The sequence below is a fragment of the Pyrus communis genome, chromosome 17 (genome assembly GCF_041283825.1).
Source record: "Pyrus communis isolate YQ-2024b chromosome 17, ASM4128382v1, whole genome shotgun sequence".
Taxonomy (NCBI): domain Eukaryota; kingdom Viridiplantae; phylum Streptophyta; class Magnoliopsida; order Rosales; family Rosaceae; genus Pyrus; species Pyrus communis.
The window spans coordinates 22,137,731-22,160,552 of NC_142581.1; the positions used below are offsets into that span (position 1 = coordinate 22,137,731).

The 22,822-nt window shown below is 34.5% G+C and overlaps 2 protein-coding genes and 1 long non-coding RNA gene across 3 annotated transcripts; all 3 read right to left on the reverse strand.

Moving 5' to 3' along the window:
• Window positions 1–2,286: 2,286 nt before the first annotated feature.
• Window positions 2,287–4,220, reverse strand: LOC137724563 (replication protein A 70 kDa DNA-binding subunit B-like). The gene is made up of 6 exons (XM_088688515.1): window positions 4,138–4,220; window positions 3,916–4,040; window positions 3,762–3,843; window positions 3,545–3,677; window positions 3,034–3,191; window positions 2,287–2,913 (listed from the first exon to the last, which is right to left on the reverse strand). The coding sequence occupies exons 1-6, from the start codon at window positions 4,218–4,220 to the stop codon at window positions 2,421–2,423; spliced, it is 1,074 nt and encodes a 357-aa protein (XP_088544641.1). The 3' UTR covers window positions 2,287–2,420.
• Window positions 4,221–4,357: 137 nt separating this feature from the next.
• On the reverse strand, window positions 4,358–15,119 carry LOC148689624 (uncharacterized). Its single transcript, XR_015958209.1, has 4 exons — window positions 13,967–15,119; window positions 10,553–10,608; window positions 5,002–5,149; window positions 4,358–4,607 (listed from the first exon to the last, which is right to left on the reverse strand). It is a non-coding gene; the product is annotated as an uncharacterized LOC148689624 (long non-coding RNA).
• An 862-nt stretch (window positions 15,120–15,981) lies between these two features.
• Window positions 15,982–19,402, reverse strand: LOC148689625 (uncharacterized). The gene is made up of 6 exons (XM_088688865.1): window positions 18,909–19,402; window positions 18,081–18,184; window positions 17,318–17,363; window positions 16,588–16,716; window positions 16,423–16,491; window positions 15,982–16,042 (listed from the first exon to the last, which is right to left on the reverse strand). The coding sequence occupies exons 1-6, from the start codon at window positions 19,012–19,014 to the stop codon at window positions 16,029–16,031; spliced, it is 468 nt and encodes a 155-aa protein (XP_088544991.1). The 5' UTR covers window positions 19,015–19,402; the 3' UTR covers window positions 15,982–16,028.
• Window positions 19,403–22,822: the final 3,420 nt, after the last annotated feature.

Here is a 22,822-nt window from a genome sequence, read left to right on the forward strand (position 1 = left end):
GCTACGGTTACTGATGGATCCAGTTCTTTAATTTGTCTCCGACGGTTCTTCGACTGGGAATCTGGGTGGGATACTGAAAATTAGAAAAAAAAAAAATTGTACCCGTTGCACCAGTAGGAACTGGCCCGTTTTATACGTGCCGAGTTAGGTCCGGTTCTCAATTTCAAAATAGTAAAATCCGCCCGGCCCCAGCCCGTTGTATTTTCAAGCGGGTTAGGTCCGGTCCCTCCAATTTTGGGCCCAGCCTGTACCCACCCATACTTGCGATAACTTTTTCTTAAATTCTCAAAACTTATGTTGCTTCATCCAGCAGAGCCGAGAAAAACCATTGTTGTCTTAACTGCAATACCAGAGGCTCTAAAAAAGTTGGAATAAGATCTTGGGATATGCTTACGACTTAGATGTTTTTAGCAGTTATCGTTATGAATTTAGCTACGCAATTTTTACACCAAAGGTGTGTCCTTTTTGGTCCCCTAATACTAGGGAAAGGTCCTCGCAATGCTCTAACGCCCACACCGGATATTAACCACCACCACCACCCTCCTCACGTGGGAAACAAAATTTCACCACTTCGTACTCTAAATTGGCTCCACTTTGATGGGATTATGTTTATTCTGTTAAATTCGGGTCTAATGTGTTGATGTGTAAGGTTAATATAGTAAGGGGTGTGATATCCACACACCCCATTTTACTTCTCACACATATTTTTAATTTTTGGTCATCGGATCGGATGAATTGAAGAAGATCAACAGACAGAAATTATCAACAGGTGTGTGAGAAGTAAAATGAGGTGTGTGGATAGCACACCCCTATAGTATTACGTCTTAGTTGGCATTGTTGGACCTTAAAATTAACCACACCAACCAATTAGAAAACTAGCATGTAATTCTTTTTCCACGTCATTATTATCACTTGTCTCTCGGTGAGCTATGTAATTCAGCGAATTGAAGGCCAAGCTCGCTCGTTGTTAGTCCTTTTTCGGAGCTTGATGACCACCCAAAGATCAATTTGGCGATTTGCGACGCAGATAAAATCGATCGAAATCTTAATTTAGTGGAAGGGCACGGCAAAGCTCAACTTTGAGAGAATATGGAAACGTGATGAGTCAATGTTATACTATATATTTTACTTTATTCTTAGTTATAATTTATTGGTTATTTTGATTGAATTTCGATACTTTGTTATATATTTCAATTGTAGGACATGTGAATATACTTTGAGCAAATAGTGATCAAATGAAGGAATTTTGAAGTAATTCCAATTTGAGTGGATTTGTAAGTCTTTCAAGATGATTATATCAAAATTTCAAAATTTAATTCCAAGTCGTTTGATTGTGGCCAAAAAAAGAAAGCCTAGTGCGCAACTTTCACAGATTGACGTTTCTCGACGTTTTGGGTATTTTGAAGGTTAAGATGGCATATTTTAGGAAGGTTTCTCCTAAGGATTTGTGGGGACGTCTTTAGTTTTAAAAAAAGACTTTTTGGGACCAAATCAGAGTTGACTAGGATGAATGCCCGCGCTTTGCTGCGGGTTTTTAGATGATGAATAATATTCATAGAAAATTGATTGAAAATGCTTTAGTAATATAATTGCATTCATAAATGTAGCAAGTTAGAGAACGTATGTTTAACATGAGTAACGTTTACAAAACCACATATTTATACAATTAGCTCCAAATGAAAGAAAAAGCAAGATATGCGTGAATTGATCTATAGAAAAAGTAATTTCATTTACATTGCTTATGTATTAAGTCAATATTGAGAGTCAGTATGCAATCAAAATTACTTGAATGAAAGTTTACGTTGACAATAGTTGCAAGGACGAAATATAGTGTCTTTGCATTAGAGACTGAAGTACCATGCACTTTACACATATTTTGTTTGTTCATACAACATGACAAAATACATGTTATGCAGGGGTTTGTATCATTCCAACAGTTGCAAAACATAATAAACATGTTTTTATGGTATGTACATTAGTTGACTTTAGTAGTCGAATTCGCAAAAAGTATATGTCCATGTTAGTGGGATGAGCAAAAAATATATATGTTTGATCCTTTGCAGTAGTCCATCACGATGTCTTACATAGTTCATTTCTTTGGCGAATGAACATCTCCAATACTGAGCAGCAAAATAGAACAAAATAGTAAGTAATTGTCCAAGTTGGCATAGATTATTGTAAACAATATGTCATTGTACCTGTCTTTGATTTTCTTTGCCTGTGATCTACTTCTTAAAGCACTGATCGGACTTTTGTCTGTAGGTTCAACTTTTGGGACAACCAAGTTAGAGAATTCTGCTGAGATTCTGGTTGAATTAGTAGACAGTGGTTGGCTCCCCTCATCATGTTTGCTGTGAATACATGTCAAATTTAAAAAATATGGAAATGAGCATTATAAAGTGCATACATGATGTTTTTGTTTAATGAAATACCAACATTACTTGAAAAGGAAAAATTAACCTGTGAGCTTTTGAAGGTTCATTTTCAACAAATAGTGTTCTTTTTACACCCTTGTTTGCTGCAGCTGATTGGATTTGTTGAGTCTGGGATTCAAGGGTAGTAAAAGGGAGAGGGGTTGTTGCATCAATAACTTGTTTTCCAATGTTCTTAGCAGGTGTACGTGGTACAATTGAACTAAGTTTTGGTTCAACTGATGTTTGTTCTTCAATTATTCCATGAACAACAAAGTCGGTGTTGCCAAACTCATTGTTTTGATTTCCAAAACGGAGCAGGAATTTTTTTGTGCTGTGAACCAATTTTTGGAGCTGTGGTGGCAAGACAGAAGAGTCATCATAGCCTTCTTCTATGACCAAAGAGTGGCAAGAAATACCTAAAAGTTTTTCAGCAGTCCTTCCAATCACTAAAAAGTTGAGTTGATTTGTGGCATCATCCACAATAAAATTCATCTTAAACCTAAATAAGAGATGAAGATGTCATGAGATGTGTTTTGCAGTTTAAAAAATTTGTAATAAAAACAAAATTTTGATTGCAAAGAGATGTAAACAACGTAGAAAGAAGAAATTAGGAAATTACCATGGTTCAGGCATTTTTTTGAGCAGCCCATGCTCAAAGCATTGAAAGGTTCCATTTGTATTTCTCACACTTTTGTGGCAATACGGGCACGACTTGTACCACCATCCATTTGTCAGATCGTAATCGACAATTGTTGCTTGACACATGAAACTTGTATTCTGGTATGATATAAAATTTTCAAATACAAATGACATTTTGAGAACAAAATCACAAACATGACATTTGCACCCTATAAAATGCATTTACACACAAAATATAAAGTAGAATACAGATTTTGGTCATGAAATGACATTTGGAAAATGTATATTGAATCACAAAATATAAATTGTTTAATTTTTTGTGTTGAAGCTTATAAATGAAGAAACAAACAAACAACATGACACTTTGTATACACAACACAGTATAGACTAAGAAACAATGTGATTTCCAAATTACAACAACCAATCAATTGCAAAGTAGTTGCATAATACAATTGACAAAATATGAGATAATTTAGTGATGGTGGATTGACCTTGTTTAATGTCGGATCAAGAAGAAGCAATTCTGCAATTGTCTTTTGTTCTGAATCAACGATAGTAGTACTTTTCCCATACTTTTCAGCAGAAGTTGGTAGAGTTTCAATGGGTGTTTTGAGGTATTCAAACCTGAGTTTCAAATTTTTAGGTCCAAGAATATAGACTATAAAATTAAAAACGAAAATAAATATTAAATAAGATTTGTGCACTCACTTTTGTTCATATTCTGAAAGTAGTGGGATATCAGGATTGAAAATACAAACCGTTGAGCCTGTGGTTCCCAGAACAGGTTTTCCTATAAATACAAAGAAAACAATTATAAATATAAAAGAAAAGCGATAACATTTAGATTTTGTTAAGATATAACCTTTATATTTCTTCACTTTGAGTGAAGTCAAAACAATGAAGACAGGAGGTGAAAGCGATTTTAATGCATCTTCTTGAAAGTTTGTTGCAGTTTCTGCCCACAGGGTAACTGTAACTTGTTCACCTCTACAATTGCAAAACGGAGTCAAAACTATTTATGTAATTTTTATATGGGTATATATGTATAAACATGTAATTATAGTTTAAGAGAAGTATGGTTTACCTAGTATTTTGAAGTTGGAGGTCTCGCTTTTTTTCAAGTCTAATATTTTGCACAGTGATGTTTTCAATTGGTTGCAAAGCCATTAGACAACCAAAAACATCTACATATGATACAGTTATAAGAACCAGCTTATTAAGTTAAAAACTAAGAACAATGATTTTAGAATAGCGACAATCGTCAAAATTAGACGATTTACCTGTGAGGTGTACATCTTTATCAACTCTTTGGTCAAGGTTATCAAATTCAATCAAATTAAACCAATGCATTGGTATCACTTGATTTAGTTTCTCAACAGGGACTATGCTAGTGTTTTTGTTTAACTCAAGCATAGCATCGTGAGGGACAATTTTGCTTGACGTTCTGTTGCGGATAACACGAAATTTATCTATTTCATACACGATCCCAACTTTTAGATGCTCCAAAAAGAATTGGATGTCCCAGGGTTTCATGGTTGCCTGAATTGCATGTCCCTTTTGGATGGGAAAAACAAAATTAGATCGATTAGTTTTTAAATGAGCAAAAAATGCATTAAATCACATATCAAATAATGTATAAAGCATGTTTTGTATGGCTATAGCATAGAGTAACATATGCATAAAAGCAAATCATACAAAGTAACAAAGTTACTATTTTATAGATTTGAAAATTTAAAGATTGACATTTATACAAAAATATGCATAAAATGATGTAGATTTTAAATAATTTCTCATATGCATTAAAGATTGAAATTGTAATACAAAACCAAATGGAATGTGAATAAATGAGAAGGAAAAATTGAATTAATACTAATTGTATGATAAATGCATTTCGACATATATAAATTTGTACCTATTTAATAATGAAAAAAAAGTGTAAAGATTTAACCTCTTTGTCAACAAAGACACAGTCCAAACTTGCAGGTTGACGATCAGCTCCAATATTTTTTGTCACCCAAATTCTGCATATCCTAACTTGTAGTTTGCTTATTGGGTTGTATGGTAACAAAAGACGAATTGGCATATGCTCCATCAATCTATACAAAGTAAATTTAAAAGCAAATAAAAACTTTAAAATCATACAACACACAGATGAAACAAAGAATACATTAGAATTCAAAAAAATAGGTAAAAAGAGAAAAAGAAAAATGAATGGATAAACACAAACCAACACACCTTCATGTAAACGATTCAAAACATCTTTATAAACAATGTTCTTTGTGTATCCGTAAGGCATATCACAATCATGAGCAATCACAATTTTAAGACCCTTTTTTGAGGTGACCCTAGATAATGCAACGTAGAGCTGTCCATGAGAAAAAACTGTTTGAGATAGAAATAGCCCAACAATCTTCAAAGATTGTCCTTGACTCTTATTAATTGTCATTGCATAGCAAATTCTGAGAGGAAATTGTCTTCTTCGCAAAGTAAACGGATATTTATTTTGTGATGACTCAGTAATGATTCTTGGAATGTAAACTCTTTCACCAATGTTGCTACCCGTTATGATCTTTGCTTCCACAATTCTATCAGTTAATTGCATCACCACCAATCTTGTGCCATTACACAATCCAGAACTTTGATTTAAATTCCTAAGCAACATTATTGGCATACCGACTTTTAATGCTAGCTTGTGGTGTGGCAAACCAGGTAAGTCAAGTTGGTTCAAAAATTCTAATGGGTATAGTATATCAAGATTTTCAACATTTTCTGTTGAAGAAGACACAGAATCAAAACTAAGATATGTGCGATTTTCACCAGGCACCATAGTTAACATAAAATCATTTATTTCAGTCACTGTGTCGTTTCGCGGTGTAACAATAGCTCTTTCTTTCAAATATGACACATCATGAAAATTTCTTTGAAAATCTGTGTACACTGCTGAAACCATGTTTTCAATGGGATTGTCTTCAAAATCAATGAGAAAGTCTTTTGATATTTCAACCCAAGAATTTTCTTCATCAGTTGACAATATAGAATTAGTGACACTACCGTTTCCAATTTGTAATATCCAATTAGCAAAATCAGCCAACTCTTGTTTTTCCTTTTCATTCAAACCTGTTTTTGAAAGTCTCATGTTTTCTTTGAGAAAAAAAATGGTTAAAGAAGGCCAAAGATAAGAGCTTGTCAACGAAGCTTCAACAATGTCAGCCTTAGTTCCATTTGGGACAATAGGTAAAATTTGTCTAAAATCACCTCCAAAGAGAATTGGCTTTCCTCCAAATGGCAAATCGTCAAAACCTGGTTTTGAACCTTTGAGAACATCACGAAGAGATCTATCTAAAGTTTCAAAACATTGTTTATGATTCATTGGTGCTTCATCCCAAACAATAAGAGCTGCATCACTAATTAATTGTGCTAGTTGAGTTCCTTTTTTTATTTCACAAAGTGAACAATCTGTAATGCTAATAGGGATTTTAAATCGAGAGTGTGCAGTTCTTCCTCCAGGAAGCAAAAGGGAGGCAATTCCAGATGAAGCTACTGCCAAAACAATATGGTTTTCTGATCTAATCTTAGCTATGATAGTAGTCCACAAAAAAGTTTTACCAGTCCCACCATGTCCATGAACAAAAAACATACCAGGCTTATTATGATCAACTACCTTTATGACACTATCATAAACTATTTTTTGTTCTCTATTCAATTGTGCAACCAACTGTGAATGTTGCTCTTTCAATGATTCAGTGTCGTAGTTTAACTCCTCTCTTAAACTTCTATTCTTAAGTCTATCTATGACATCTTTGCTTGGAATTGGGAGATGATGCTTAGATAGAGAACTATTTGAAGCAACAAACAACTTTTCTAACTCATACAAAAGAGAATTTTTAAGTTCATCCTCATACTTAGACATATCTTGCAAGCCAAAAGCATTAATCATCTTTATCGAGATGTCATCACACATCATTTTCCAATGTGCCTCAAACAAAGTTGCTGGATCAGCAACATCACAAAACAAAACTAATGTAACAAACAATTGCCGCAATTGATGCGATGATGCGGTAACCATCGCTTCTAACATTGCATTGTTCCACTCCTTGTCATCTCCTAATAGGTCAAGCGAGTTGCACGCAGCCTGAAATGTGGGTTGAAGAACACCTCTAATTGTTCTTAAATCATCAAAACAAAAGCCACCTTTTTGATAATTAAGCAATAATCTCAAATAGTATAATTCACCGGCAACAGGGTGAACATATGCAACTCTACCTAGAGATTTACCATTTTTCCTTCGAGTCCACTCTTTATTCTCACTATTCCAAACATATTTCGAAGGAAATTCAACATAAGACAACTGGCGTGCATTAGGATCTTGAGTATTCATTTCAAACCATTTTGTTAACATTGTGTTTTGAAGATCAGGTTGGTTAACAACATAGTTTAAACTATCATTGTCTTTAAAGACAACATTTTGGTCAGAGGGTAGATGCACACATAATCTTTGAACAGCTGGTTCTCTAAAATGAATATGAAATTGTAACAATCTCCAAACTGCTTCATAAGGACATAAATATCTGCAATTTAGATAAGCTAGAATCTCATTAAACTCTTGATCTTCAAAAACAGCTCTAGCTCTATCAACACCCTTGGTTATATACTTGAAAAGATATTTAATAAGCATTGATTGGCAACACGATTCAATATTTATATGAGCTTGATACTTTAATAATAATTCACGATTATAAGGGACAACAAATGCATTATTAAGCTTGACTCCATTTTTAACAACAAAACAATTCTCCATTTCCCTACGTTTGTATGTGACAAAACCATCAGATTCAAAAGTAGTTTCATTTGCAAAACGTTTTGGGAATTTCTTGAAACATTTTTTTTCTTTCATGCAAGGAGATTTTTCATTTGCAAGACCGCATGGACCATGAATCATATACTGTGCAACAACATCATACCCATCTTTGTCAAATACTTCGCTAGGAATTTCAGCCGAAATGATTGAATCCACATCAGAAGGAGAATGACATTTATACTCTTTACTGACCCAAACCAAGATGTGACAATGCGGGAGACCTTTTTTTTGGAATTCAACTGTGTAAATAACTGTTCGGAGAAAAATAAGACAAAAACATGAAAACGAAGCGCCTAAGGTTTATGCTCATAAGAGAAAACAAACAAATAATCTTGAGAATTGGGAAAAGTGAATAACTAACCAGATTCAATTTTGCCAAAAGGTTTTCCTGATTTTATATACTTAATCATATGATCAAGTTTTGCTTTGAAAATTCTGGATATGATGTCTGGTCTGTCTTCAGCCTTACAACCAGGTCTTTCACGTAGATCTTCAATAATTTCTGGCCACTTAGCATTGCATGTAAAGGTGATGAATAAATCAGGATTTCCTAAGTGACGACATATAGCCATGGCATCTTGATAATTATTTATCATATACCTAGCACTGCCAGTAAATGAAGTTGGCAAGATAATCCTCTTACCAATGTCTGAACCACTTGCATTTCCGTTTTTTAACGCCTCATGAATTCTTTTAAGACGCTCAGTTCTCAAAGAACTTTGATTTGTCCTAATGAAATCAAGTCTATCTTCTTCAAGTGTGGCATATGCATCTACTAAATATTGTTGAAACAATCTGCCACCCTTCAACAGGGTGCTATCCTGTCCTGGTCTATCTTGAATTTGGTAACCTAGAAATGCTCTCATAGACACCCCACCAGTCTTGGGTTTTTTCCCCTTAAAAGCAGGATTCCAAGGAAGACCTTTGGTGTATCCATCTTCACCATACGGGAAAAGAATAGGATATTGAAGAGCCATATATTTAGGATGCAACTTTGTTATCCTTTGTAGACCAGTGGCCTTGTGTTCAATAATAATATCTCTTTCGGTGTGAAATTGACCGATATCCCCAACAATTAACCCTCCTATGCTGTCGCATGTTGGTTGATTATATTGCGCATCATGGTTGTTCACTGTGCCGTACAAACGCAAGCGCAAAGAACTTGCTGACTATTGATTAATTCTATCCCTTGCAAGTCTAAATAATTGAACCAACTGATTACACTCATCTAACATTTTAATGAGCCCACCAACAATTTGTTCGTCAAGTTTTGAAGATGCTTCAAAATGAGGAAAACAACTCATACGATTGTTGACTTCATTTTGAGTGTCATAAATGTAGAGTTGGGCAAATTTAGGGCTCTCGCCTTCAAGAGGCAACAAAGAACCCATTAAATGATGCACCTGACCATTAATCTTAAAAACATAAGGACCTTGACCCTTGTTTATTGATGCATCAACTTTAGCCCCCATTGAAGTGAATGCCATCATTGAATTATACAATCTAACATTTTTTTTTGAAATGTGAATTTTCTTGAGAATTTGTTGGATTTAGTAGATGGTCCAAATAAGCAGGGGCAGGCTTAACAGGTGGGAATTTTACTTTTTGACTCATACAGCATGCAGTGAATTGTGGCCTTCTAGTAGAAGAAGCGTTTGTTTTTAATCGCTCTGTAGACCAAAATAAAGCGCCACAATATTGACATTGAAAATTTCTAGGGCCAAAATCAATATAATCTGGAACACCACCTATGAAAAGAAAGAGCGACAAAATCATCCCCAAAGCAGCGAGCAAAAGTTAAGTTTTTAAATAAGCCAAAAAAAATGCAAAGATGAATATATTGTAAGAGCACATACGTTTTCTTTTTTTTTGATAAGCGGCTTGACCAATCACATGTGAGCTTCTAACAGAATGACCAGCTTCAGTATCAGTGACCAATATACCACGCAAAGTGGCATCATTCGCAAGAAAAATAGGGACGGTGATTTCATGTGAAGTGCTAGCAACAGACGAAGATGAGTTGAATTCATCACTAATAGATGCATTTTGTTTCAAAACAGATGTATATGGTTGAACAGGATTGGTTGTATTGTTATGTGATAGTAAAGAGTTCGAAACATTGTTATATTCTTGATCGTAAGAAGTTGGAACATCTTGCAAAACCACATCATCTGGATAAACATCACCATTAAAGATGCGCAAATTGGCATGCTGAATTTCAGCAACCTTCCCAGGTATTCTGAGTTTCCTAGGCATAACACTACGCAAATACAAAAAAAAAAAAACATACGAATGACTACACCTTACTCACTAATTAAATCGCCACACGTAAAAAAGGGTGCATTAAAAACACAAATGCACCCAAAATATAATCCCATAAGTAAAAGCCTACTTAAATTTGACTAACACCAGATATAAAGAGCACTTAATTTTAGTAATCTTGTCAAAGATTGTAAAGGTTTTAGGCACAAAATAGCAAAATCGAAGAAACCACATATAAATTATGTTAAGACCCTAAACATTTCTCCACATCTACCAAAATTAACAATTTTTTAATTCTCTAAAACGAAAACAAAGAAAGTAAATAAGATCAAAGTTTAATTTGAAAACCAATTTATATGTAAAAAGCGAGAAAGCTAACCAGTTTGTAGTTGCAAAAGGAATCACTGGCAAGTGTGAGGAATTAATTGCAAAAACCTGGATAATAGAAAGATAAACAACCAAACAAAACTATAAATGTAAGGACATACACGACACAATGAAATAAACAAAAAGAAAAACAACTCTAGGTGAACAATAGATCAACCAGCGAATAAACATAAACAATATAAAAATAAAGGTAAATTAAAGTTGAAGCAAAACATGAATTATTTCTGAATATTGTGATTATCTTTGTTATATAGTAAATGGAATATGAACATCAATTATATGAAGTCGCAAAATTAGGGAAAAATTGCATTAAGGTAGAAATGATTTTTTTTTTTTTTTTTTGTTTAAAGGCAGCAATGAAATAATGAGAACTAAAAAAGTGTGTAAAAGAGTAGTAATAGCACTTAATTATTAAACTGATAAGGGAGTTCATTGTTTACATCATTACACTAATACGTCAACCATCCTTACATATACACAATTCAAAAAACTATTTCATTGTTTACATCGTTATACTTATCAGACAACAAAAAAGGTTCACACAACCTTTTTCAAAATTGAAAATCTAGCTGATCCTTACATATTTTTTAAAATCCAGAAAACCACTACAGTGGAGATGAACCAAAGAAGGAGCATCCCAATCTTCTTCGGACGTTTAAACTTGCAAATCCAATTGTACAACCCAAAACAGTTTTTTTGAACATTTTCTTTTGGTGGATTACTACGATTTGTAGGTGAATACATAGTGTGGACAACCAACTTGTTTCGATTGACACCTTTTCCATAAACACGTAAACCCATTCTTGTTTTTTCTATTTTTTGTGCTCTTGATGTGCTGGGTCCTGGAGCAGTCTCTGAATAAAACAATTTTGTCCCTCGAAGCTGTTCTTCTTTTCGAGCTTTTACCAATCTTCTTAAATCTTTTACCAAAACCCCTCCTAGAATTTGTTGTTCTTTTCGATCGATCTCTTTCACCATTTTTTTTTTCTCTGAATCAAAAATTAAATATAATGTCAATAAATGTTTTTAAAAAGATAAAATTTTGTAGACTTGAGAAACATTGTTTAAATTCTAAAAAATCTGAAACAACAAAGAAAATACCTTAATTAATTTTTTATAAGTAAAGAATACATGAATAGAAATATTTATAAATCTGTTTGAATAACCAATTTGTGTTTGTTATAAGTTTATTTATACTCATTTTATTAAGTATGTAAATTACGAAAAAAATTTTTTCTGAATAATTTGTAGTTCGTTGAGAGAGACCAGTTATCAATAGCAATTATTGAAGCACTTAAAGAAGGATGAGTCCCTTTCGTTCTCTCATTCATCCCTCCGGTTGTCATGTATGTCAAATTAGGCATCAGGAATAAGGCCAGTTTTTTTAGGTTTTACGATGGTCAAAGCCAAAGTTGAAGAAAAGCAACGTATGCAAAGGCAAAAATATTTATGCAATGACATTTGTTTTTATTACCATGCATGTGAGCTATTATGCACATGAGAAAAAATTCGATTAATAATAGAGTCCATATATAGCATAATTAGAAAAAGAGTTTATGGACTATTGTCCTCCGCCTAGAAGAATTGAGAAATAAAGATACTTCAAAGGGAGGCGAGATGCATACATATTCCTATCACCCAAAATGATAAAACAATTTAATAAAAAAACGACACTAATAATTGTATAAGCCATGCTTACATGGACAACCAAATAAATTAATCGGGGCAAACGCCTTGCTCAAATGTAAGGCACTGACGTCAAATAATTATAATGCACGGTCATATACGGCATTAACATCAAATAATTTTAACGATCGCATGCAATGGGAAATTAACATAGAATCCATTTCATACCGTGCAATAGTCAAGCAAAGTTATGTCAAATTAATTTAATCCTGAGCAGTTGGTAATAATCAATAACAAATCCCAAAGTTAACTGCGCCTGCCCACAGTCGAATATCAATTTTTCTTTACGTATCAGAAAATTCGTTTAAGTCGGTTTAGAATTCGGTTTGGTTCGGTTTAGTTCAACTTGCGAACTTCTAAAACCGAACCAAATGAATAAAATTTGGTTCAATTTATTTCGGTATTTGTTTGTTTTTTTTTTTATTTTTGTTTTTCTGAACTCACCCCCTAAACTCAATGAGTTAACCTACTGTAACTCTAAGCGAACTCTACGTTCTACGGAAGTCTTTGGGTTTTTAACATTTTGAATATTTATTAGCAAAATATAAAAATGCAAAACGGGTGGATCCATGATCCAAATAGCATGTCTTGCATGCATGAACCGCAGCAGGCAGCAGATGTGTGTGTGTGTGTGTGTAATGAAATTGATTAGAAAAAATTTGCATTAATGTAAATTTAATTAATTAAAGATAAAAAGGTGGCCAAATAAGTAGTAACAACACTTAATTCTTAAAAGGATAAAAAGTTAATTATTCACATCATTGGATTTATGACCCAACAAAAATGGCCTACATGACCCTTTTTTAAAATTAAAATCCCACCCATCCGTACATATTTAAAAACCAAAAGACCACTACGGTGGCAATGAGCCAAAGGAACAACATCCCAACCTTCTTCCAACGGTTAAAGTTGCAGATCCAATCGAATATCCCAAGAAAGTTTGACAGAACTTCTTAATTCTGCTCATTACTCCGATTTGTAAAAATTCACTTTAGCTTGTAATGTAAATGCGTTAAAATTTTGCAAAAGCAATTTTAAGGAGTCTACAGCCAAGCCTAAAAGAAAATTGAAGAAACCGAGGAATGACAGCCATTACTGAACATGTATTTGACGTTGTTGAATTTAAGTTTTTTGTTGGTGCTGGTTTCTCTACCTATGTGGACAGAATGGGGTCTGCACCTTATTGCGAGAAACTCCGTGTCATTATCGAATAGGCACGATAATTCGTTGGAGTTTTGAATTGTCATTTTTTAGTCGTTTGCAACTTGTAGCAGCTAATGTGTTCTGGTGTTATATACAAATACTAAGCAACTCTATATATAAATACTAAGCAGCGGGTAACACATATTTACGGCTCAAGTTTGGTATGGAAACAATTTTTGACATCTAAACTGCCTAATAACATATGTGACCTCTTTTTTTTAATTGTCAAACCAAAGTGGAAGATGCAAAACATACAGTGCAACATAATACCCTTCTCAAAACAGTCACACATATACATATCTAAAACCAATCGGTAAAAGATAGACAGACAGGGGAAATGAAACACAGATTAATCTACAAAGACTCGTAATTAATCACTTTGTTGTCCAAAAACAAAGACGGAATGAAAAACATTTTGTAGAACAATACAAAAATATTCAATACAACAACACAACAAATGAACGTACAAACAGTAATTGTTTCACAACATTAAAAAGTTAGGGTTAGCAAATGAAACCTGAAATCCCAAGTCAGCAGGACGTTTCCTGCAATCCATAAAAATAAGAGAATAATGAGTTTTCTCGTCTTGAAACAATTGAAATAAAAAAAATTGCATTAAAATTAGGCAGCAGAGAAGTCGATGCACAACCTCATATGCACACACAGAGACACAGATGCATACAATTTAAGAGCATTGGAATTGAAATGGTAGGCCAGACAGAATAATAGACAAAATTTAAACTACAAAACGGAAAAAAAATGGACCTTTGAACAGTTAACAGAAAAACACAGGAACTTGAGAAACAAAACTGAGAGCAAATGAATAAATAGAGGGGCAGAAAATCCCCAAATCGATTAAAAAAAAGACAAAAGCATGCTACCTAACCAACCAAACAGTGCAGAAAGATTTGTAAATTAATTCTGGCCTCTCAATCACAACATGCAAGCAGATATAAATGCAAGTAATAATAAAATATAAATATTTGAGTACGAAATCAAAATGACAAACCGAACCTGCAAGCAGATATATATGCAAGAAATAATAAAATATTAAGATTTGAGCACAAATTCAAAAGGACAAAGTGACTATGCAAGCATATATAAATGTAAGAAATAATAAAATATTAAGATTTGAGTACAAAATCAAAAGGGCAAGGTGACTCATCTGATCATGCAAGCAGATATAAATGCAAGAAATAATAAAATATTATTTGAGTCCAAAATCAAAAGCAAGAAGTGACTCATCTGAAGGTACAACAGAGCATAGGCTTCCCCTTTCCTCTTCGTTCTCTTTCCATCGTCATCTCTCTCTCTCTCTCTCTCTCTCTTCGGCTCTCTGTCACAGTCCATCCCCCCGAAACCCTCCTTGAAGGACAGCAAATGAAACTGCAGACAACAGCCATACCTCTCCCTGCTGTCTTCCCCTCGGCATCTCTCTCTCTGTCTCTCTCTCTCTCTTTCTCTCTCTGTCTGTCTCTCTGTCTCTCCGTTTTTTCCGCTCTCTGTGAGAGCTTAATTTCTCCGCTCTCTGTCACAGTCCATCCCCCCGAAACCCTCCTTGAAGGACAGCAAATGAAACTGCAGACAACAGCCATACCTCTCCCTGCTGTCTTCCCCTCGGCATCTCTCTCTCTCTGCCTCTCTCTGCCTCTTTCTCTCTCTGTCTGTCTCTCTGTGAACTGCATGAATAAGATACATTATCAATAATGACGCGTCAATTCCATCATTATGCAATAAACAGTGACTAAAAACAGTGACTAAAAACAAAATCTCATAGACCAACCATACATAAACATGCAGCAAAAAGAAAAAAAAATGTCGGAAAAACTGACCTTTAATTGTGATTCTAACGAAAACGGCGAGGTTGATTGAACCTACAGATCATGCGCAACCCTCTCCTAAAACCAAAGCAAACGCAAGATAAGCTAAAAATAAATAACTTCATTCAATAAATTCACAAAATTAACTCCAAATCACTAAATTAGCCTCTTGAATTCGGCTAGAGATCTCATCAGGAAGCCCAACATTTTTTTTAGAATATCATTAGCATTCTCACCTGTCATTTTCAATGTGAATTTCACACTTGCTTTCGACTCTAGCATTGTCAACCACTTTTGTTCCAAATCTTGTATTCCAGTAACGGGTCCCAACATCTTGCAATTTAATAAAGGAGCATTGTAAGATTGTAAAGATGCATAGAACAGATAAAGCTAATGACAGAGAGCTAAGCTAATTCACCTCTTCCAAAAGTCCATGTCTCCACCCAAGCCTAAACATCCCAACATTGCCCCGATAAGCGTGTTGTCCTGACCTGCAAGATTTATAAAGAAGAAGCAGAGAAATTGATGCATAACCACAGATTAAAAATTGCAGACAGAATAAAAGGAACAAATTGAAAACACTAAAAAGAAACAGCCAACTGACATCAGAAACCTTTACTTGTGCTTCCCTTTTACATGCTGCTATAGTGTTTATTTTTCCTTTTCGATTTAGAAATCTGCAATTCTGCTATAGAAAATGAGAGAATTGAATTACATATATTTTAGAATGACATTCCACCCCCTCCTGCCAATATCCTTTTAGAATGACATTCCTACCCATTTGCAAAACAAATTACAAACAAATCATAAGAGTATCTTCATTCAGAAAACCTGACTTCTAAACATGTCAATGTCCAAAATTCTCCCATTTTCAACATGCATTTTTCAAGAAGAGACATACACTGGCACACATACAATGAAAATCATATGAAAAAAAAGAGCCAAGAAATCACATAAAAGTATCAATCTTTGAAATCTTATTTTCCTTTCCCCCATCACAGCCAAAAAATAAAGGGTAAGTCTACAAATATCAATTTTCATGCCACAAATTTGTGATACATTACAATCTAAAATCAAACACATACATCATGCATACACATACATCAGAGGAAAGGAAGCAAATATTTTCAACAAACGCGATGTAATTCCTTACCTGAGAAAGGTTTGGCCCGGTGATGTGTACTATCCAAACTTTGCACATCCACAAAGTGAAAAATATGACCTACCAAGGAAATCAGATCATGCATGTGTTAGGTTTATCATTTGTCTGTCAAACTGTGCAGTAGAGACCAAAATCAAAGATATTGGTGTGTTTTACCTTTGAATTTTCCAGTTTCCAGACTGATTTGCAGTGGCGGACTGCATACGAAGTTGCAGGCCTCCTTGATTTTCTTTTGCTTAGCAGGAGAAAATGAGGCTCTGGGTTTATTGGGGAGATGATCGAAGCCTATGGAAAACTTATACAACTACAAAATGGAAAATTTAAGAATAACAAACAGTATTAGGCATAAAAACAGACTAAAATGTAGAATCAATCCAGAAACTGGTAATGCCTTATTCAAGGGTTAAAAGGGGAGTTAAACTGATTGAAATACAAATAGACACTACTCGTGACATGATTAGGGCTAACGAATATGATCAATCATTCTAACATTCTTCCTAGGTTATCCAATCTAGATGACGAAAATGGCTAATTTTGTTGACCAATTAACCGGATTAGCTAACACTTCCTAAAGAGATATTCTTCATGCTTCACATCTCTTAACTGGACCTGTAATAGAATTCTAGCATAGTATCCCAAATGGTATTGAATTGGATGACGAAAATGTCGAACTTCTAAATAGCTCATCGTATACTTGTGATTTGTGAATGAAGGTTTTGGATTGTTTTGTATTCATGAATAACGATCATATGCTTGATAATTATCATGCTAAGAAATTACCAATCACATATTTAAAATCTAGGCACAAAAGTTTTAGAAAGATAAATAAAAAATCCATATAACTAAATAGGCTTTGAATATGCTATCAGGGCACATGATTATATACCTAAAAATGGCAACGAACCAGCTTCTTCCTCCCACGACCCAACTTTCTGAAATTTCAAAAGAAAATAAATCCATTAGCAATTGAGAGAAATTTGACATATATACAAATCAAAAAGCAGAGGAGCAGAAGGTTCAAATCCTAATTTCAGAAGCATGTTACCTAGGAACATAACATACTAAGCAGCAAACTCTAAGCAAAGTTAACTTGTTTAGGGTAATAAATTATTCATTAAAAGAAATCCTTTTTCGTAGACATGTAACTATAATATTAACAACGATCACAAATACGAATGAAATGTTTACTTTGTTTGAATTAATCCAAAAGACACGATTTTATCATGTCAGACATGCTAATGAAAACCGCTTTTAAAGAAGTCAAAATGAAATGCAATCAACTATAAATCCGTGATCAATGTGAACTGAAAAATGAGTAAACCTAGTGACATGCAAGACAGAGACCTAATACTGTTAAATACACTGCAGAAAGTCCGAAAAAAATCTTGTTGCAGGCACAAATCAGTTAAAGAGTTCAAAGATAAGCAAGCTTGCTTAGAAGAGAATTATCTTTACACCCCGAGTACAAAACAAAAGCAAACCAGAATTGTTTTGCTTCTTCAAGCAGTACATAGAAATGCATTTAAGTTAGACCAAATCCAGATTAAAGCAAGTGTTCCAGCAAAAGGATTCTAAAAGATCACCTCAAACCTGATTTCATCATAAACATTATTAATATGACTATAGAATGGAGAAATAATAATACATACTATTGCATTGCCAATGGCTGACGTATTTGATATTAACAGATCTTGGTATCTTTGAACAGATTTGCAGCTTGCTTGTAAGAGTTTTTGTCCAATGACAATACTTTCTGTAATGAGAACCATATAAATCCACAGAAACTAAAATCAAGAAACGACAACATAAACAAAAAAATAAATTCAAAGAGTAAATAGAAGTACAGTTTATAAACTAAACTTTACAAACAAAATGACATTTACAATAAGAAAGAACAAAACAATAAACTCGATCACAATCGAAAGGGGGCAAAGAGTGGCAACCTTGCACAATTCCATATAAGAATACAAACTAAAGGTCATATATCAAACAACTTTGAAATTGAAACATAATATAAAAGTATTTCTTGTACATGCAACCAACAGGCCTCTAGAAAATTAAAGATAAATTGAAAATCAACTGTTCGTATCGAGATGTTCGATCAAATTGAAGAAAATTCACAGCAAAATGGAAATGAAAATATCAACTCACTGAAAGCCCACAAAAAAAAACCCAAAAAAACAAAAAAAAGAAAAGAAGAAGAAAACTGACCTTAAAACAAAGAACAATACACAGAACAGAGAGATGCATCCCCAAAATGAGAGAAAATGACAGAAAACGAAACAAATAAAGGAACCCCCACAACTTGACCTAACAGTGCAACAAAATCCGGAAATAATTCACAGCAAAAGGGCTGAAATGATGACAATCTATGCTAACAGTAATGAATCCAATAAAAAATGGAACTTAGCTTTCGAAATCCAGCCACTCATCCGACACGCAAAAGGGAGAATAGAGAGAGAGAGAGATCGAAGTACCGTTAGTTAAAGAGTGGACGGCGTCGGTTCTCAGAGCACAATAATCCCTGAAGATCTCTTCCACCGTTGGCGGACTCGAGCCCATCTCCCTGCTCCTCTCCTTCATCTCACCGAAGCTCTCGAGTTACAGAAATGGAGGGCAGTTTGTGTGGTTTTGGTTTTAGGAAGCAGGAGCCGATGCTATTCCAGAGATGGTGTTGTGGCTGCTAGGGTTTGAGTAGGAGCGAGTGAGGAAGAGTGAGAGATGGGAGGAGAGCGCACGCTTCTAACCCAGCAATCCGTGCCAAACCAAACGGACAAAATTACCCTCCCAACCCAGCCCCATCTGCCTGGTATTGTTGTAAATAGCATGAAATCGAGTGGTTCCGTGCTAAACCATACGGACAAAATCACCCTCTGAACTTCTGAGAATTACCCTCCCAATCCAGCCTAATTTGGCTGGCATTTTTGTAAATAGAGTGAAATCGAGTGGCATTTTCTTGACTGTAGCCCAATGAACAGTCAATTCCTCCCTAGTTTTAGAATAGATAATTTGGTTGGTCAAAAGTCTGATTCTCTCTATTGTCTGAATTTAACTTTAAATAGGAAACATTTATTTATTATTTTATTATTCTACTTTTAGATTTCCAAGTTTATGAGAAAACCTTGTTTAGGTAGGATAAGGAATAAAGCATTTTAAATATAGTGTATGGGCTAAGGTTCTAAAAAACACTAGGCGCTAATCGGGCGGTGAGCTAGCGCCTAGCGCCTCGGCGGCTAGACGGGGTCTAGATGGGTGCCTAGGCGGCCTAGGCGGATTTAGGTAAATTTCTTATATATTTTATGAATAAATTAAATTACTATATCAAATGTAAATAATTATTGACTAATATGTTATTTCTACTAATTAATGAAACCCTCTTTATCAACCAAAAGAGGGTGAAACGACAACTTAGTCTTCTATCACACAAAGAAAATAATGGGCAATAATGTAATTTCACATGTCCAAATTTTACTGTTTTTTATTGAAGCCTCACCTGCAGGTGATGTTAAAATAACTCCAATATTAAAATAATAATAATAATAAATAAATAAATAAAAAACCAAAAACAAAAACCTCCCTCTCCCTCTCTCCTTCTCATTTTCTATAAAAAAAATGTGTTCATACACACAGAGTATGTAGGCAAATGCTAGTTTCTTATAGAAGAACATACATATATGAATGTTTTATGTACATATATAATATGCTTGCCTAGGAAAAAAAACAAAATATTATCTAAATAATTTATAATTTATATAACACTTATATATATATATATATATATATATATATATATAATATCCCATGTTATAAATAGGCAAAAGTTAGAGAGATAACCTTTCTAAGGACAGGAGCGAAGCAGGTGCAAAATATCACACTATAACTTTAGTAGCTATAACACAAAAAGGATGACAGATAAAGAGAGGGAAGGATACTGATATTATTTCTCTTGCTTTCTTTTGCAGTGCATTTGATAACAGACGGAGTGCTCTATTTATAGAGAGACTCTCGTAACTACAACCATCCACAAAACAATGATGATAAGTATCAAACACTATTACTAAGTCTTGTTCTTTTTGAGTGGGCATTCATTCATCCATCAATCCATCAATTTTACAACACTCCCCCTTGGATGCCCACATATCAACATCAGTTGCCTCGTTAAAACCTTGCTTGGAAAAATCCAGTGGGAAAAAACCATAGCGAAGGAAAAAGAGTACAAGTTTACATGGATTGTTGACATAGTGTTAAGTATGCTTATGTGCCTCGTTAAAACCTTGATAGGAAAAACCCAGTGGGAAAAATCCTAATCGAAGGAAAAAGAGTACAACAAGCATGTATCATGGATGCTCCCCCTGATATTTATCTCCCCTTGATTCTGCATTCTTCAAATTTAGCTAATTAGTAAGTCGACGTAATCCGATACTCTGCACTAACTTCTGAAATGTGCACTTTGGTAGAGATTTGGTGAACAGATCTGCCAGATTTTCATTGGAACGGATTTGTCTAACTTTAATAACTTGAGCCTTCTAAAGCTCATGTGCACTGAAAATCTTTGGAGATATGTGTTTAGTCTTATCGCCCTTAATGAATCATTCCTTCATTTGGACAACACAGGCTGCATTATCTTCATGGATGACAGCTGGATTGTCTGTCTTCGAAGGTAGACCACATGAATTCCGGATATGATGAATCATTGATCTTAACCAGGAACATTCAAGACTTGCTTCATGTAAAGTAAGTATTTCTGAGTGATTTGAAGATGTAGCAACTGATGTTTGCTTTGTTAAGCACCATGAGATTGTTGTATCTCCATTAGTGAACGCATATCCAGTTTGTGAGTGGGCTTTATGCAGATCATAGAGGAAACCAGCATCTGCATATCCAGCAAGGATCTGGTCATTTGTGGATTTTCCTGAGTAGAAGAGACCATGTTTGTTGTCCCATGAAGGTATCGCAAAACATTTTTGACTCATTTCCAATGACGAATTGTTGGATCAAAGCTATACCTTGCTAACAAGTTAACTGAAAAAGTTATATCTTGTCTAGTACATTGTGCTAAGTACAATAAAGCACCTATTGCACTCAGATATGGTACTTTTGGACCAATGACCATTTCATCATCTTCTTTTGGACATAATGGATCTTTCTTAATGTCCAAAGAATGAACGACCATTGATGTGCTGAGTGGATAAGCCTTGTCCATGCCAAATTGCTTCAGGATTTTTTCAATGTAAGCTGATTGGTGGACCAAAATTCCTATTAGCATAATGCTCGATCTGCAGGCCGAGACAATATTTTGTTTTCCCGAGGTCATTCATTTCAAATTCGCTTTTCAGATATTCAGCAGTTTTATTGAGTTTTTCAGGAGTTCCAACTAGGTTTATATCATCAACATATACTGCCACTATAACAAATCCAGAATTGAATTTCTTAATGAACACACAAGGGCAAATGACATTGTTGATATATCCTTCTTTGATCAAATATTCACTAAGACGATTATACCATATTCGTCTAGATTGTTTCAGCCCATACAATGATCGTCTTAATTTGATTGAGAACTTAACTCACGGTTTGTTAGTTGTTTCAAGCAACTTAAGTCCTTCTGGGACTTTCATGTATATGTTAGTATCTAATTCTTCATATAGATATGCAGTGATGACATCCATAAGTCGCATGTCAAGCTTTTCTGAAACCACTCAACTTATTAATTAACGGATTGTGTCCATTACAGGAGAATATGTCTTCTCATATTCAATTCTAGGTCTTTGTGAAAAACCTTGTGCAATGAGTCGTGCTTTGTATCTTGCAATCTCATTTTTCTCATTGCGTTTTCTTGTGAATACCCATTTGTAACCCACGGGATTTACATCAAGTAGAGTTTGGACTATCGGTCCAAAAACACTTCGCCTTTCCAAGGAATTTAATTATGTCTGGATTGCATCTTTCCACTTAGGCCAATGTTGTCTCTGTTTGCATTCATCAATAGAGCGGGGCTCAATATCATCACTTAATATGATTTCAGTGGCTACTGCGAATATGAACATATCATCGATGATTATTTCATTCCGATCCACAATTCATTTGTACATGCATAATTTATGGAGATTTCTTTACTTTCATGTACTGCTATCTCTTCAGGGACATGTGTCTCATCAAGGACATTTTCTTTCTCTGGAAGTACAGAATCATGAGTTACGGATTTTTCATTCATTTTTTCTTACTGAATGATTTCATTTAGATTCAGCTGTGCCCTTGTCTTTCTTTTTCAAGGGGCTAAATCTTTTGAATCTGGGGGTCTACCACGCTTCAAGCGTGCACCATATGAATCATTGGTTGCCACTTTATTTTGTTCAACAGTGACATCAATTCTTGCAGGTGCATTTACAGC